At 50.5% G+C, this 18,302-nt stretch overlaps 2 protein-coding genes across 2 annotated transcripts; one reads left to right on the top strand and one right to left on the bottom strand.

The window, feature by feature from the left end:
* The first annotated feature begins 1,387 nt into the window (after positions 1 to 1,387).
* On the top strand, positions 1,388 to 4,739 carry ASPHD1 (aspartate beta-hydroxylase domain containing 1). The gene is made up of 3 exons (XM_032431180.1): positions 1,388 to 2,390; positions 3,647 to 3,760; positions 4,296 to 4,739. Exons 1-3 carry the CDS (start codon positions 1,511 to 1,513, stop codon positions 4,403 to 4,405), a joined length of 1,104 nt encoding a protein of 367 aa, XP_032287071.1. The 5' UTR covers positions 1,388 to 1,510; the 3' UTR covers positions 4,406 to 4,739.
* An 89-nt stretch (positions 4,740 to 4,828) lies between these two features.
* KCTD13 (potassium channel tetramerization domain containing 13) lies at positions 4,829 to 17,730 on the bottom strand. The gene is made up of 6 exons (XM_032430658.1): positions 17,286 to 17,730; positions 15,811 to 15,980; positions 8,252 to 8,341; positions 8,109 to 8,161; positions 7,251 to 7,446; positions 4,829 to 5,502 (listed from the first exon to the last, which is right to left on the bottom strand). The coding sequence occupies exons 1-6, from the start codon at positions 17,530 to 17,532 to the stop codon at positions 5,266 to 5,268; spliced, it is 993 nt and encodes a 330-aa protein (XP_032286549.1). The 5' UTR covers positions 17,533 to 17,730; the 3' UTR covers positions 4,829 to 5,265.
* Positions 17,731 to 18,302: the final 572 nt, after the last annotated feature.

Below are 18,302 nucleotides of genomic sequence, written 5' to 3' on the forward strand. Positions count from 1 at the left end.
GACGGGGGGGGGAGGAAGAAGGAGGAAGTGCAGATGGAGGAAGGAGGGACCACATGAGCCAGACCGTAATCCTCACTCCCGCGGCCCCTAGGGGAGGCAAAGGAAACTCTGGTCCTAGCTGTAATTACAACCCCTTCCCCCAGTCTTTCCAGCACATCTGGAATCTGAATCTCCTCTTCCCAGGGTGCCGAGGGGCGACACAGCTGGGTTCACGCTTGCTCAGCTCCCCAATATGCCCCCTGCCCACATCCAGACACCTCCCCCCTCCCCACGGGACTTCCCTTTCCCTTTTACAGCTCCTGTGAAATGGGCTTTCCCCTCCTCCAGGAGAATGGCAAATTTCCACGTTTATGAGAAGTCGAAGGGGCGACAGGCCAAGATCTGGGGAGGAGAGACCCCTTCTCTTACATACATGACCCCGGCCAGCTGCCAGGCAGCTTCAACTTTGATTTTTTTTTTTTTTTCTCCTGGCCTCCCTCACAGCGCCTCTGGGCGCCCTTTTCAGCACCACCAGCTAGCGGACAGCTCTTCCCGGCCCCGCCGGAGCGGGCCCGGCCCCAGACGCCGCGGGCGATTGGCTGAAGCCGCCCTCACTGTCAATTAGGCTCCCGGGGGTGGGGTGGGGGGGCTGGCTCTAGTGGAGGCGGAGCGGGCAGGGGAGTCACAGGCCGACTGGTCAAGGGATCAGCAGACCTACGGGCGGGCCGCAGTGTCCCTGTCCTCAGTCCGCGAGCGCCGGCCCTGCCCATCAGTCTACGCGCTCGCCCCGCCCCTCGTCTTGCCACGCCCCTCCCTCAGCCCCCGCCCCTTCTTTTCGCATTGCGGGGCGCCTGGAGGTTGGCACAGTGCCCCCTGCGCCCCACGTGGCGCCCCGTCGGGGCGGGGAGGGGAGGCGAATCCGGAGACGACCCCCCCCACCCCGGCTGAGATGCGACTGCCACTGGGTGGGGGCGGGGATAGCTAAGCTGAGATGACTGTGGGGAGGGGTGACGTCAGGGTGAGTGGGAGCCAAGGAAGGAACGAGTAGGAGAAAGGGAGGGGGAGAGAGAGAGAGAGAGAGAAAGAAAGAAAGACCCGCGGGTCGGGTCGAGTGAGAAGCGAGGGCAGAAGGGGACGAGGGGTTGGAAGGAGAGAGAGAAGCCGCTGCGGAGGACAACTGGTTGCGGGCTCCCGGGTCCAGGTGGGGTAGGAACTGCTGTCGGGGGAAGCTAGAAGGAAGGGAGGGAGAGCTAAGAGAGGCGGGGAGGAGAGGGAGGAGAGAAGAAAGGAGAGGGAAGGACAGAGAGGGTGGGGAAAGGAGAGGCTGAGGGAGAGAAACTGCCGGAAGGAGAAAGGAGAGGGGGTGAGGGGAAAGGAAGAGGAGAGAGTTGAAGGAGAAAGAAGAGGTAGAAAGGGAGAGAGATAGAAGGAAAGAAAGAGAAAGGAGGGTTGGGAGGTACTTGAAGGAGGTGAGAAAGAGGGAGATAGAAGGTGAAGAGAAGACCTCAGGAGAGAGAACCAAGAGGGGGAAATGTGGAGGGGAAACAGCCCAGGGGGTAACCCGGGAGCAGCCACAGAGGGAACCGGTGGAGAACTGGGAGGACAGGGGAACTGGGGTCTCGAAGATGCCCCAGGCCTCCTGGTCAGGGCCTCCCTGCCCATCATGCCTGCGTGGCCATCGCCCTTGGCCTCCTCAGCCCTCACCCTGCTCCTTGGAGCCCTCACTTCCCTTTTCCTCTGGTACTGTTACCGCCTGGGCTCCCAAGACATGCAGGCTCTCGGGGCTGGGAGTCAGGCTGGGAGTGTCAGTGGGGGGCCTAGGGGATGCTCTGAGACTGGTAGGCCAAGCCCAGGGAGCTCTGGGGAGCCTAGGGAAGGACCCAGGGCAGAAGGCCTAGTGAGCCGTCGCCTGCGGGCCTACGCCAGGCGCTACTCCTGGGCGGGCATGGGTAGGGTGAGGCGGGCAGCTCAAGGTGGCCCAGGCCCTGGGGGCGGGCCGGGGGTCCTGGGCATTCAGCGCCCAGGCCTGCTTTTTTTGCCAGACCTGCCCTCAGCCCCCTTCGTGCCACGGGATGCCCAGCGGCATGACGTGGAGCTCCTGGAGAGCAGCTTCCCTGCCATTTTGCGGGACTTCGGGGCTGTGAGCTGGGACTTCTCAGGGACTACTCCTCTGCCTCGGGGCTGGTCCCCACCCCTGGCCCCTGGGTGCTACCAGCTCCTGCTGTACCAAGCAGGCCGGTGCCAACCCAGCAACTGCCGCCGGTGTCCGGGGGCCTATCGGGCACTGAGGGGGCTGCGGAGCTTTATGAGTGCCAACACCTTCGGCAATGCTGGCTTTTCTGTCCTCCTGCCTGGGGCCCGGCTTGAGGGTCGCTGTGGGCCCACCAATGCCCGGGTCAGATGCCATCTGGGTAAGTAGATGCTGCCTACAGACAACCTCCTTGCCTCCATGATTCCTCCTCCAGACTGTCTTCTCTGCCACCAGAGCTTTCTACACTGTGCTTCTGATCATGCCTGTCTTCTCGGAAGTCTTCCATGACTCCCTGCTGCCCACAGCATTTCCTAAGCTTCGATTACCTGCCAACCATCTTCATAAGCTTTGCCATGGTCATTTACCACCTGGACTATGTTTCTTGATACTGATTCCCCTTACATTTTGTTTCACTTATTTATTTAAAAGGAATCTTTATAGAACAATGATAATCAGTATTACTTGCACTAAATAGAAAGTACCCAGAAAAACAAATTTAAACTTAAAAAAAAAAGCTTTAAAAATTCTAGTTAAATACTCTAGTCTGAGACTGAAGCCTACCCTCTCTTCCTTTAGAAGGGAGTGGTGTTAGGGGGGTGTTAAAGTTATGGTGGCACCAAACTGAGATTCCCTTCTTCATGTTTTAAAGACTGAGAGAAAATGGAAAAGGAAACAACTTTGTTATTTAATGCAGGGTTATTTAAAACCTTGTGTTGCCTAAAATCATTTCCTGTGCCACCAGTTTGATGTGTCCTTCACTTCAAAGCACACTGGGCTCAGGATCAAGTCCAGATTCTTTCTCACCTTATCTCCCACCTGTTCCCTTCCTCCCCTTCCCTCCCACCACACATCAGATCAGGAGAGCCTTCTGGTTGATCCTGGCAGATGCCACACTCGAGCCTCAGCCTAGAATGTCTTTCCTCCTTATCACCTATCACCTCCTGGAAAACTCCTACTCAATCTTCAGGACTCCCACTTTCAAGTGCCACACCTCCTCTGGGGGGGTCCTCCTATTCCCCATCATTTGAGTTGGCTGCTCAGGTTTCTCAAAGCACTTTACTGTGTTGTGGTCCTTGGGCCAAAATGGATCCATTAGTTTTATACTAATGAGGGCCGAGCACACAGTAACTAGGTTCTTGAACTAAATTGGCAGAAGCCCAAGAAGAGATGCCGCTTCCTCCAGGAAGCCTTCCCTTTTCTCTGGAACAGTAGACTGTGCTTTGCACTGCCTTTCCCCTATCTCCCAGCACTTCTCTCATCTGCTACTGTATTGTAATTACATCTGGGACACCTTCCAGAGAGCAAGGAGGGACAGTACATGGGGCGTTTGAAGACCTTCAAGCTGCTTTTTGACTGAATAGGGTGGGCCCCTTTGATGGAGGCAGGGGTGTTGGATGCCTGGATCTCTTTCCACAGGCCTGAAGATTCCTCCCGGCTGCGAGCTCGTGGTCGGGGGCGAGCCCCAGTGCTGGGCTGAGGGACACTGTCTACTGGTGGACGACTCCTTCCTGAACACAGTGGCTCATAATGGTAATGGGCTCCAGTTCTGGTAGGAGGAAAGAGAGACTGAGTGGAGGGGAATAGACTAGAGGCTGTGGAATCAGGCCCAACTGGCTCCCTGTCCTAGCACTACCACTTTCCAGCTGCATGACCTTGAACAAGTCATATAACTTCCCCCAACACCTGTGAAGTAGGGCGACCACCTTCTTTAGCAGGTGACTGCAGGGATTAAAGGAGGTCATGGAGGTGCACAGCAAAGTGGTTAACAAGCCCCTGGGCCTGGACCACCCGGGTTCCTGTCCTACCTCTGGCACTTACTAGCTGTCTGACGTTGGGCAAGTTATTTAACCTCTTTGTGCCTCAGTTACTTTGTATAAAAATAGGAATAATCATGGTACTGACTTGCAGTTTGTTTTGATGAGTAAGAGTTAACACATAAAAGGGGTTTGAACAGAGCCTGGCACTTAATTGCCAAGTGCTGGCTGTTATGAGTATGTGGTGAGTACTCTGGCAGATAAGTAGTTAATGTCAGCCACTCTCTTGTCTCCATCCCCATTTGCCCTAGGCTCTCCCGAAGACGGGCCTCGGGTGGTCTTCATCGTGGACCTTTGGCACCCCAACGTGGCCGGGGCCGAGCGCCAGGCCCTTGACTTTGTCTTCGCACCAGACCCTTGAAGGAAGGGGCTCCCTTCAGACACCTGGGCTGGAGAGGTGCTGCACTACCCAGGGATGGCTTGAGTGGTAGCCAGGACCTACTCTCCGCTGCAGGGGGTGGGGTGGGGCTGAGGGTGGGAACTGGCCAGCCTACACTGAAATACAGATTTTAAGTCCTCTCCTAACTCCTTCATCCAGCTACCAGCCCAGTAAAAGGCTTGGGGCGGGGGCTCCTGTCCTCTCCTATCCAACTAGCCAAGTACCTCCTTAACACAAGCCATCTCCTTGACCCTCTCCCCCGGAGCCAGCACCAGACCCTCAGCTCAACTTTATTCCAATAATTTAATAGAAAATTAAAATAAATAATATGTAATAGATTGAGAAGATGGCTGAGCTGGTGCAAGCCCAGGCCAGCCTAGTACAAAGTCAAAGGGGTGGGGGGGACTGGTGGGGGAAGGAGGAGGGAGGGAAACTACCCTGCACAATGGTGGGGAGGCGGCTCAGAACATGGTGGGTGTCCGTAAGGGCTGGCTTGACACTTTGGCATGTATGATGTGCTAAAAAAAGAGAGAGAGAAAGAGAAAAGGGGAATTCTAAATCATTCTAAACCAGCTGGTGAGGAAGATAGCAAGACAAGGATGGGATGAGGGAACAGGCCTTCTGAAGGGTTCTGACTGATGGAAGGGGCTGGAACATACCATGTTGTTAGCAGTGAGGTGGGAATGAATGGAAAAGGGCCACAGTGAACTGTACCATGCAATGAAGGGACAGGAGGAGGACCCACGACTTGGCCAGCAAAGCCGGGGCAAAGGTCTGGGAAGGGGAGGGAAAGAGAGAGGAACTGCGTTCCAGTGGCAGGAGGAACACAGAAAGGTCAAAGGTCAGTCCTTGAAGACAATCTGCTGGCCATGAGGACGCTCGTCGTGGGTGATGTGGCGCCGGACATGGATCCTGCGGACACGGTGCTCTCGGTTCTCCTCATCCTCCCCTCGGCCTGCCCCACCACCTCCGGCTGCACCCCCTGTGGCCTCCAGGAGGGCTGGGTCTGGGCCCCGGGGAGTCTCGTAGATCAGGATGTTCAAGGTCTCCTCAAAGATCCGGGCCTCTGGGAATTCCACCTGCAAAAGGCCAGCAAGCCCCAGCTCCTACCCTCTGATGCAGTTACACAGACAGCCCCCCGGCCCAGCTGCTCCTGCACGGGCGCACCCCCTAGCCTTTGCAGTCACAGGTTCTTTGGCCTGGACTATCCATCCCCTTGGCAAATTCTTTACTCAGCAAAGTCATACTTATCCCTCAAGGTCCAGCTCTGAAGTCAGGCAGAGTTACTTGTTTTCTCTCCTTTGCTGCCAAGTCTCTTGGTATGTTCTTGCATTTGACAAATACTGAGTGACGGCCCCGTCCCGGGTGTCGTTCTAGGCACTGGGAATATAGCAGTGAACTAAACGAAGTTCCTGTCTGCAGGAAGTTTACGTTCAAGGGCGGAGGACCCAGACATACGTGTAATCAAATATAAACTCTCAGATGGTGATAAATGTTACAGGAAAAAATACAGCAGAAAAAGGGGGTGGAGGGTCATGGCCACAAACGTTACAACTTTAGAGAGGGCGTTCAGAGAAGGCCTCATTGAAAGGGTGACATTCAACCAGCAGTCAGAGGAGGGAGGGAAGGAGCCAGGTGGGTAAGTAGAGAAAGGGCAGTCTGGGGAACAGGCAACAGCAAGGCTAAGAGCCTCGGGGCAGGGGTGCACTTAGTACAGTATTTGAAGATCAGCAGGAGGGAGGCACAGTGGAGAGAGAGTAGAAAGGGGTGAATCGAGGAAGTGTTGGAGAGGGACAGAGGAGGTGTCGTGTTGTGTGGCCTGGAGGGACAGAGCTAATATAACTCTTAACAAGCTGCATTGCCATTACTGGTTTATCTTCCTGTCTTCCCAATTACAGTGGGAACTTCTTGGAAGCTGGGTCATTCATTCCTGCATGCATTCGATAAATGCTTCCTAGCTTCCACTGCATGGTAAGCGCCTGTCTAGTGCTAGAGATAGGAAGAAAAGCTAGAGCCCTACCCTCAAGGAGCTAACCCCTTGCTGCTGCTGTGACACCCTCCTGACCGCTGCAGACTAGGAAGGAAGTACGACCAACTTTGGGGTTGGGAGAGGTTGAAAGCTCATGAGCGAAGGTGTCCCAAAGAAAGCTGTGCTTGGCTTGTGTCTTAAAGATTGGGCACAAGTTCATTAGGCAGATGGGGATGAGGAAAAAGTCCAAGAAGAGGGACTAGCATGTGCAAAGGTGGGGAGGTATGAAATAGCACTGGGTCTGAGGCACTTCCTTCATATCAAGGTCAGAAGGGAGCAGATGACACGACAGAGGGCTGCCTGGATTCCAAGCCTGGTGCCGTGCTTGGTGCAGAGGAGGTGCTCAAGAAGTATCTGCTGATGACTGCCAGGTTAATGACTCAGGACTTACAAACTCAGCGTGTTCTAAGAGACCTGTGTGTTCTAAGGCCCTGAGGTTATAAGAACCTATCTTGGGTCATGGACCCTTCTGAGATTCTAACAACTATGGTCCTTCTATACGGAAAAATGCATACACACTCCCAAACCTGCACACCACTTCAGGACGGCCTTGAGACCCAAATGGGCTAGGTAAAGAATCCCACTCTAATCCAACACTCTCGTTTCATACCAGAGGAACAGAGACCCGCAGGGGGAAGGTGACTTGCCCAAGGTTACATGAGACCCCAGAACTTGGAAGCGCAGCTCTTGACTCCCAGGACTTCCCGCTGCCCGGTCTGCTGCGCCGCCTCTGGCGGGGGTCCTGGTTGCTGCCCACCACCACAGCCCTCCCTGACCAGGCCCTGAGCCCCTTCTGACCTTGGTCTGCTTCTTCTCCGTGGCATAGACAATGGAGGTGCAGCACACCTCGGCGATTTTGCGGCCCTGCCCGTAGAAGGACCAGCAGCAGATCTCGTCCCCCAGGACATCCTTGAGGAAAAGCAGCCGCCCGTGGAAGCGCAGGGCCAGTTTGTCAAACAGCTCAATGTTCTTAAGGAGGTTGTCATCTGAAGTGCTGAGGACCAGGGGGCCAGGAGGCCTTAGCACACTGGCTTCCTTCCCTCTGTTCCCGCAGCACAGGGGCCCCCTACCTTGCACTCAGGCCCCAGTGCCCATCAGGGAGCTTCCTCCACACGCCCCTCCCTGCCCCCACGCCCGAGTCTGGAGTCCGGTTCAGCTGGCCTCAGAGAAGCAGCATTTGCCGAGCAAACACCCGCACAGCAGAGGGGCCCAGTGGCTTCACCTAACATCCTTGCTGCACCACTTCTTGCAACCAAGTGACACCAGGCGAGTTCCTTCACCTCTTGGTGACTTGGTTCCCTGTCACATGGAGATAGTACTACCCCACACAACCATGACGATTATGGGCGTTAGTATGTGTAAAGCACGGGAAGCAGCGTCTGCTGCGGAAAAGCCCTTAGTAAATAAATGCTAGCCACGCTCATCTAATCCTCGCCACTGGAGCCCAGTTTGCGGGTGAGCACGCTGAACCTCCGGGGTGACGATGACCTGCCCACAGTACCCAGAGTACCCAGAGCTGGAATCTGCTTCCTGGCAGGCATTCTGTCCCTCTGGGTGGCCACAGCCACCCCCCCCCGGGGGCCCCCATCAGGGCTGTGCCTGAGCCCCGCCCCCCCCCCCCCCCCCCGGGCGGCCCCCCCCCCCCCCGGCGGTCACCTGGTGTAGGAGTACTTGTTGTTACTGCGGTTGTGCAGGAGCTTCACCACGGGCTGTGGGGGGAGGGGGGAGAGCACGGAGACGGGTGCGGGTCAGGCAGGGAGAGGCCCCCAGCCTCCACCCTACAGGGCTAGGGGCCTCACCTTGGAGGTGCTGGCCAGGAGCTGCTGCTCCTCCCGGGGAGATGTCACCGTGGGGATGAGGCACAGCGGGGACAGGTTCTCCCTTTTTTGCTGGAGAAGAAGCGGAAGGTGGTTAACAGCACAAAGGTCACTCACTCCCCCACTTAAAAGCCGTCCAAACCTGCTTGTTGCCTTCGGGGGGGGAAAAAATCCAGACTCCGTAGTGGTCCACTGAGCTCTGCAGGTTCCAACCTCTCTGATCTCATCTCTACCACTCTCCCCGGCTTGCTGGGCTTCAGCCCTACCCACAGCCTGTTCCTTGTGCCCACCCAACCCTTTGCTGCTCCCCCTGCCTGGAATGGTCTTCGATGCTGTGTGCCTGGCCCCTTCATGCCATTCAGGTAACTCGAAACAGTACCCCTCAGAGGGTGCTGGTCCATCTCCTAAAGCTCCCTGACTAAAACAGCGTCCTCTACCTTCTTTACACGTTAGTAGCTCATTCTTCAAAGCACTGAGGTCCTCACATTTTCTCATTTTGTTGTATGTTTGCTTACGATCTGTCTCTTCTCACCTAGGGAGTGCCTAGTATACAGTGGATGCTCAGTGTCTATTGAAAAAATGAACCTGGTTGGGTGGCATGAGGTCTGAGGCAGAACCAGATACATGGGCTTCTTTCCTCTTTTCTGTCTTCCAGAATCTTTATGCCAAAACCCCTTTCACCTCTCTCAACCAGATCTTTTTCTCAACCGTAAATTCCAAAAGTTTTTTTTTTTTTTTTTTGAGAAACTTGTAAGACCTTTTCTAATATTAGGGACGCCTGGGTGGCTCAGTCGGTTAAGCGTCTGCCTTCAGCTCAGGTCATGATCCCAGGGTCCTGGGATCAAGTCCTGCATCAGCTCCCTGCTCAGCAGGGAGCCTGCTTCTCCTGCCTGCCGATCCCCCTGCTTGTGTGTGCTGTCTCTGACAAATAAAATCTTAAAAAAAAAAGACCTTTTTCTAACATTAATATGGAAGAATAGAAGTCTATTATTACTTAGGTCAATTTTAAAAAAGAGCCAAGAGGAAGGACTGATGCTATCATATATTAAGAGATCCTATAAAGCCATACTAATGAAAACAGTGTGGTTTTGGGGAACACAAAACCAATGGAACACAAAAGAGAGTTTGGAAATGGGCTGATGTATATATGAGAACTGATATTTATAAAGGGGACACCATATATCAGTGGAGCAAGTATGGAGTGTGTATTGGTTATTGCTGTGTAATAAACTATCCCCAAGCTTAGCAGCTTAAAGCAACAATAAATATTTATTATCTCAGTTCCTGTGGGTTAGGAATTCAGGAGTGGCTTAGCTGGGTCGTTCTGTCATAGGGGTCTGTCTTGAGGTTGTAGCCAAGTCAGCTAGTGCTGCAGGAATCTGAAGGCATGCCTGGGTCTGGAGGATCTGTGTCTGAGAATACTTATTCACATGGCTGGCAAGTTCGTGCCGGCTCTCTGCAGGAAACATCTGATCCTTGTCATCTGGACCTCTCCATAGGGTTGCTTGAGTGTCCTCGCAACATGGCAGCTGGCTTCTCCAGAGCAAATAATCCAAGAGAGCAAGGTGTAGGCTTCAATGTCTTTTATGACCTGGTTTTGTCAGCCCTGTTCCGTGTGAAAGGGAACTACACGGAAGAATGAATACTAGGGAATAAGAATCACGGGGGACTGCCTTGGAGGCTGGCTCCACAGGCCACCTTCTGGCCCCTTTGATTCAAATCCTTCCCATTGAAAAGCACACTCACCCCCTCCCAAGATCCCCAAAGTCTCATCCCATTACAGCATCAGCCTGAAGTACAGAATCCCATCACCTAAGTCAGTCCAGGTGGGGATGTAGTTGTAGTTCCTTGGGTGTAGTTCCTTAACTATAGCTCCTTAAGTACATTTCTTCTTGATCTGAAGACCTGTGAACTAAAGAGACAAATTCTCTCTCCCATATACCTAATATGCAGTGGTGGAACAGGCATTAGGATAATCAGTGGGGGACTCTTGTTCAAAAGGTTTGGGGGGAGGTAGGTGGCATACAAAAGTCACTGCTTTGTAGAAATTCTGCAATCCAGTTGGACAAATGTTGGGAGCTCTCTGATGCCTACTCTTGCCAGAAACGATTCTTTACGGCTCTTGGCTCTGCCCTGAATCGTCCTTCCTTTTCCATGAAGACAGTCCATGCTTGCGGCTCCGTGGTTTCCTGCTTGTAGAGCTCTGGGGGCCCAAAGGCCTCTTCTCTTGTACCGTCTTGATCACTTTTTGTCCAAGCTGGCAGTGTTTCTGCCAACGTAATTCTTTTAAAAACTTAATGGGCGGATACTCGTTGAGTCTTGGGGTTCAGTTCATTGGATAGATGTCATACCCACAAATCTTTGTGAGATACGCTCTCTACTTTGGGCGTGTGCTGAGACGGCGGAGGGGCAGCACCGTTGTTTGATCAACAGTGCTCCGAGGCATCTTCTGGGATGTTTCTGAAGTCTTAACAAAGGCTTTTACAATCACATCCTTGGCTTCATCTTTAGACCATGTTTTACTGAGAATGCCCTGTATTTGATCTTTGCTAGAAAGTCATTTGTGAATTGTAACATCATGTGTTATCTGGAAAGGTTGGGACTTTTCAAACCCAGTAATTCCTGCCTCCTTGTTTAATTGTGTTCCCTCTTGCTTACCCTCTCCTCTTCTATTTTACTACTGGCAACAAGAAACCCGGTGGCCCCTTCAACATTCTTTCTGAAAACTTCTTTAGCTACATCACCCAGTTTATTAGGTACATTTTCTACTTTCTACATTACTGCAGGAGACAGTGTTGCCAAAATCCCGCCTCTACATGATGAGGGTTCCCTCTGCACCAGTTTCCAGTAACATTTTCCCCATTGCAGCCTCCTCTGAGGTCATTGAGCTTCCATGAACAGACCCTTTAAAGCTCTTCAGGCTTTTATTAACATTCTCCTCAAAGTCCTGCCAACTGGTGCCCACTTCCCAGTTCTAAAGCCACTAGTACGTTTGAGGCTTTTGTTACCACAGAACCCACCCAGATACCAAATCTGTTATCCATTGCTGGGTAACAAATTACTACAAATTTAGCAGCTTAAAACAATAAACATTTATTATCGCACACAGTTTCCGTGAGTTGGGAACTTGAGATTGGCTAGTTGGGGGTGGTCTGGACCAGGATCTCTCAGGAAGTTGGGAGTCCAGATGTTGGCCTGGGCGGTAGTTATTTGAAGACTTGATTGGGCCTAGAGAATCCGCCTGATAGAGTTCACCCATATGCCCGGCTGTGTGTGCTGGCTATTGACAGGGGGCTTCCGTTCCTCACTAGTAAACTCTCCCTTGGGCTGACTGGGTGTCTTCATGTGGCAGCTGGTTTCCCCCAGAGTGAGTGATCCAAGACAGAGGCAAAAATTGCAATGTCTTTTATGACCTAGCTTTAGAAGTCACACACTATCACTTCTGCAATATCCTATTGGCTACATAGGTCAGCTCTGTTCAGTGTGGGAGGGGACTACACAAGAGCCTGGATAAGGAGGAAGCAAGAATTGCTGGTGGCTATCTTGGACACAGGCTACCACAGACTGTTTAGTAGATGGCATTGGAAAAACTAGCTCACTCTCTGGAGGACAAAAAATTGTTAAATCCCTTCATAATTCACATTTGTAACAGTGAATTCCATTTAGATTAACAGACCCACATATGAAAGATAAAACTATAAAGCTAACAAAAGATGTAGATAGAATGAAAAAAAAAACCTTCTTAAACAAGACCCTGCAAGGATATACCATCAAGCAAAAAAAAAAAAAAAAAAAAAGAGGAACTTGACATTAAAATCAAGATTTTCTCCAGTTGACAACGGAAACCGTGACTTTACAAATAATTCCACGTAATAACTCTGAAGGAATGACAGAATTATAATTACTCTACAACCCTAATGAAATTATTGATTCAGGTAAGGATTCTCAATTGGTGTGTGGTTGGTAAGTAATTGCCACTCACACAGTGCCTAAACAACATCACACAGATTACTTTATGGTTGGCAACAAGGAGGTGTAACTATAATAGAGGGATCCAACCATCATCACCTGAATCTAGGTGCTAACTCTGAGTATTACTAATGATGGGACATATTAGCAATATTATGGATCTCTCAACACAATATAAAATATAGAAAATTACCTAAAATATATTCTAATCAAAATGTTATAGTATCAAGCCTTTAAATCTACTGTTGGGGCACCTGACTGGCTCAGTTGGAAGAGCACACGACTCTTGATCTCAGGGTCGTGAGTTCGAGCCCCATGCTGGGTGCAGCGATTAGTATACTAAAAAAAATAAATTAATTAAAAAAAATAAATCTACTGTCTAGTTTACAGAAAACTCAGAACAGGGTATAGTACCAAACCAAATGATACCACAAGGAAACAACCAGGCAAATTTGGAAAGTGGGTCAATGTGCAGGACAACTGGTGGTCTCTTTTAACAAGTCAGCATGAGCAAAAAAGGGATGGTTTGGGGTTGGAAGAGACTTAGAGAACATAATAACCAGATGTAACGCAAGGATCTAGACTGGGTCCTGGTTTAGATGAACCAGGCATAAAAGATGTTTCTGGAACAAATGGAGAAATTTGTGTATACTCTGGATGTTAGATAAGAAGAAATTTTATTGACACGGAAAGATAGCAATTATTAACAAACAAACAAAGCAAATTACAAAACAGCACATATAGCATGATCATATATATTTTGGCAAATACACACACACACACACACACACACACACACCTGGAAGGGTATCTGGAGCTTTTATTTTTTTGATCATGTGTTTTCTATATTTCTACATACATACATATACTGCTTTAAAAGTAACAAATGGTTATTTATAATAAAAAAATCAAGGATTTCTATTCAACAAAAGATGCCACAGACAGGTGACATTTTAAGAGAAAATACTGGCGACAACTAAAACTGACTAGAAATTATCTGAAACAGACTTTCTCAACTAGGATTCCTCACCTGAATCTCAAAATCCAGCAAATAAATAATTTGAGTACCTATTTTCTCAACTCTTCCAAGGATGATAGGAAAATAGTACCATTCTAGAGGCATATGAGGAAAGTAGATTTATTATGTACAATACATGTCTTCGGGCTTCATTCTCCCTAGGAACTAAACTAAAATATGCAAGGATCTTCTGCAAAGCAACAAGAAAAAGATAGGAAACTCAGTAGAAAATTTGGTAAAGAATATGAATAGGCAATTCACAGAAGAGGAAACCACAAAAGCAAGTAAGCATATGAAAAGATGCTCAATCTCATTAGTAATTAGAGGCATGCAAATTAAAATGAGATCACTCTATACCAATCAGATTAGCAAAATCAGAACACTGGCTGATGCCAGGTGTTGCTGAGGATATGCAGAAACGGGATCCGTTATGTACTGCTGATCAGGAGTATAAAGTGCAATAGTCATTCGGGAGAGTAATCTGATGATACTTGCTGAAATCCATTTGTATGTGTTCTATGACCCTGCAATTCCACTTCCACCTACAAACACGAGAAACCCTGGCCCAGGATCCACAAGGGCACATATATAAGGATGCTCATGGTAGCAGGCGGCACCGTTTGCAGGGGAAGGAAGGTGGAGGCAATCTAGGTCTCCAACCTCAGGGGAATATATAAATAAAATACGGTGAATACACGCCATAGATTCTTGTGCAGCAGTTAGAAGCAAAGAACTAAATGTACAAACAGCAGCATGAATAGATCTTGAAAGAAGTGTTGAATTAAGAAACAGAACACACAATCCATAGCTCAAAGCCATTTATGGAAATTTAAAACGAATACATATACAAAACGAGGCTTTTAGCTTTTCAAAGGTACAAACATAATCTAAGTATATGTATCAAAACATCAGAACTGGAGGGGTACCTATGGGTAAAAGGGAAGTGGGCAAGGGGCTCGGAATAAAGGGGAAAAATACAAAGAGAAAAGACTTGTAGAGACCCATGATGATTAAGTACCCCACACTGAGGAGTAGGATGAACTCAATTCTCTATACCTGAATCTTAAAAACAAAAACCAAAACCTCCACGTGAACAAGCAAACTCTGAGTGGGGTGAGGATGGGAACGGTGTCAGGGAAACCTGGAAAGGAGGCAACTGGAGCAGAGGAAAAAGCACTGCACTGGGGAGTCAGATAACCTGGGGCTGAATCTGAGCTCTGTGGCTTACTGGCTGGCTCTTTGACCTTGGATGCATCCCCAACCTCCCGCCTATGTATCGAACAGGGGTACAAGATGTACACACAAGCAGATAGCAGAATCACTCCCAACACACAGTGGGTATGAGGTAACACAGGATAAATGTACAACTACAGAGCAGGAACCCACTTTCAAGATCATCTAGTTCAATGGTTTTCCAACTGCAAGTGGTGACCCATTCATGGGTCCTGAAATAAGTTTAATGAGTCCCAAAGAGCATTCAAAAGAAAGAAAACAATATATCAGCGTGTATTTATAAAACTCTGACTGAAGTTATATATATGTGAGTATAAAATACATTTTTTTTCTATGGGATGCAGTTTGAAAAACACGCATACTGCCCAAAGGAACTCTATACTTTTGAATTTCAAGAACCAGTAAGTATTCACCAAGCCAACAGAAAGTTGTTCATAGTTCCCACTTTTTAATATATAAAGGGCTCAAAAAAGAAACTCTCATAATCTCCTATTAATATTGTATCACAAAAGAAAGGACATTTTTAACATTGTAAAAATAGAACAGAATAAAAGGCTTTATGTAAAACTCATTACACTGTACCTATTTTTCTTGTTTCCCTATCTTTTGGAATGGAGGACAGAACGCCAGAGGTAGGAAATGACTCAATCAAGGTCACTCAGTCAGCTGTGGTAGAGGTGACACTTAACCCACAGGTCCTGGCTATGCTTTCTAAGCTCTTCTCCTCAGAACCCTAAGAGATCCACAGAAGAGAAGCCCAGCAGCTGGGGCTGTGGAACCCCCAACCTGTTTTATTAGGAGCAGCTCTGCTTCTAAGATTTCATTGCTAAAAAAAAGTTAAAAACAAAAAAAAAAAAACAAAACCTGGCTGGGGGTGGAATGCTGCCTCCCAGGATAGGACCAAAACACAGAGGTCATTATAATTTAAATTTAGATTTTTTTTTTCCTAGTGGCACAGGGAGTTATTTAAGATTTCTGAGCAAGGGGGAGAATAGATTGCGATTGTGTTTAAGGATCATCACTTGGGTGGCAGTGTGATTGCCAGATTAGGCAGGGAGGAACCGCAAGGAGAGAGCAATCATTTAACTACTGCAACAGTCCTGGCATGAGGTGGTAAGGGAGGTCCTTCTTGAGGCAGCAGGGATACACAGGAAAGCACCCCCAAATTTTCTGCGGTCATGGCTAGTCACAGCCAGGCCACAGGCAGCCTCTCCAGACAGGACCCCATATGCCTCCCCTCTATTTTTTAACATCCCAGTATCTAACTGCTTGGGCAGCTCTCCAGAGACATGGGCATCGGGTGGGACCCAGGGCCCCTCACCTGCAATGCTAGCTGGCAGTCCTCAATCAGGCCCTGTACCAGGTAGTAGCGTGCTTCACCTAGGAGCTCCCCCAGTTCTCTGGTACTCTCAGGCAGCGGCACGGACCCATCCCGCAGGTAGTTGAGGATTGTACCAAAGTGGCGGCCGCTCCGGTCAATCAGCACCCAACCTGGTGGAATGGAGAGAGGCAGGAGGAAGGATGGCTTTGCAGGGGGCCCTGGAGCTACTAAATTTTTATGAAAAACAGATTCCAAAGCTACAAGTCTGAATACTGATCTGTCTCAAACCTCTGCCATATCCAAGAAAATCCCTTTAAAACATCTCCGGTGAGTTCCCCATAGACCCCTTTTTATCATTCGTAGACACAGAGAATTAATTCCCTTCCAAGTCTGTTCTACACTGAAAAAGTTCCCACTGTGAGAAAATGATTACAGATTACCTTATCAACAAACTCTAACCTTTGGTGTTAATCCTGACCGTCCTATTTAATTAAAATATCCACCCCACCCTCCAGTTCACTACCATTTTAACCTTTATATTATTCATAGAACTTACTACTATCTGCAATTACACGTGTTTTCTGTATGTGCATTTGCTTATTATTTTCCTCCTGCCCCCACAAAAAAGATCATAAGACTAACCTTGTCTGGCTCATTTTCCACTAACTGGCACTTTACAAATACTTGATTAATAAATAAATAAATTCTTCAACTTCGGATATTTGAAGACTGAACTCCACCTCCCAAACTTTAATTTTCCTGCTCTTAAAATCCTTGTTGTACCCCCTCTGAATACCTTCCCCCACCTTCACAAAAACTTTATACAGTTCCACCTGGGCATGTGGGTCCCAACCCTGAAGGCAACACTCCACGAAGGTAAGGTTCACCTGCCAAAGAACTGTCCACCCTCCTCTCTGGTGTCCATGGCAAACCCCAAAACAGCCTTTTCCTACAGTCTGCATTTAGAGATGGATCCCTAGAATGTACAGGGACCTGTGTTAGAGGAACACAGAGACAGACAACTCCTCCAGGCTGGTTGTTAGCAGTGCTGAGGTAGAGAGGCAAACATGAGGCTGGGCAGTTGGAAGGAACATGTAGGTTGCCCGGAAGGGTGCTGCTGACAGCAGGGCTGGTTCCCAAGTCGTCCGAGCTGAGGAATAAAGGGTGGGAGAACTGGAGGGGACTGGTAATAAAAATTCTGAAGTGACATGTTGAATTACTTACCACAGCACCTGTTGGAGGGGGGCGTGTGATGTCCCATAAATGTTGGTTATTGCTGGGGGTAAAGGACTGAGAGAGGAGGGGGATCATGAATGGGAAAGGGGCGCCGAGACGGGACGTGGGGCTGGAGGGAGGTGAAATGAGTGACTGGACGGTAGAGAGACGAGAGAGAGGGTATGGGGAGACTGGGCGACGGAAGGCTGACGGGGATCTGCAGGATGCGGGACCACACAGGTAAGGGCGGCGCGGCGTACCTCCCGCGTCGGTGAGCACCTCCGCGCGGCCGCTGAACATGGCCTTGAGCATGGTGTCCTGCCCCGTGAGGGTGCGAAGCGTGGTGTAGTGCAGCGAGCCGCCCACGTTCAGCTTCACGTACTTGCTGTTCGGGGTCAGTGTCTTGAGACCGTAAGCGGTGGAGCCAGGCTCCGGACCCGAGGGCTTAGGGGCTTCTAGGGACGGGGGGGCCTCGGCCGCCCCCGGGCCCGAGGCCTCAGCCGACATGCCAGAGAGTGGCGGCGGACGGCGATCCTAGGCTCTCTCCGCGCCCTCCGGCGGCTCCCAAAGACCCCGAGACCCGAGCCTTCGAGCCGGAGCGCCCGGCCCGCACGCCCACAAGCCGCCGCTACTCAGCCGCACTGGCCCTCAGCCCCATCGCGCCGACGCCGCCCGGAAGCCGGGGCCGAGCAGCTGCGCAGGCGCGCCAAGGTCCCGCCCCCGACCTCGCGCGCCGGCGGTGCGGAGCATGCGCGGTGGCCTTGGGCCAGTTGAGAGGTAGCGCGCCACCTGCGGCGGGGTGGGGGCGGGCGCGAGGTGCCCTCCTCCCGCGAGTCGTGGAGCTTGGTTGGAAGACGCGCTCCGCCGCAGGGCTGCTGTGGAAAGCGAGGTCTCCGCCGGGTGGTTGGTCTCTGCCCTCAGCGCTCCGCGGGCGTGAAGGGCAAGGTTTCCCGCCTCCCATCCCCGCGCTTTTGACAGACTGAGGAGAGCTTCGAACAAAGCAGCAAGGGAGACTTGTACAAGAGGCTAAAGTGAGGAGGCCTCCTAGAGGAGGTGACAGTAGTGCTAGGGCATGCAGGGTGTGAGTAGGTAAGGTCGTCAGGGAGTCTGTGGAGGAGGTGATGCAGAGCTGAAGCTGAGAAGACCGGGCCACATGGAGGTGTGAAGGAGGAGAGCTCCGGGCAGGGGGAAGGGCACATACACAGACCCCAGGCAGGAACACGCCTGGTGGTTTTGAGGAGCAGAATGAATGTCAGGGGTGGCTGCAGCCTGCCAAG

Source organism: Phoca vitulina, unplaced genomic scaffold (assembly GCF_004348235.1).
Source record: "Phoca vitulina isolate PV1807 unplaced genomic scaffold, GSC_HSeal_1.0 scaffold45, whole genome shotgun sequence".
Classification (NCBI taxonomy): domain Eukaryota; kingdom Metazoa; phylum Chordata; class Mammalia; order Carnivora; family Phocidae; genus Phoca; species Phoca vitulina.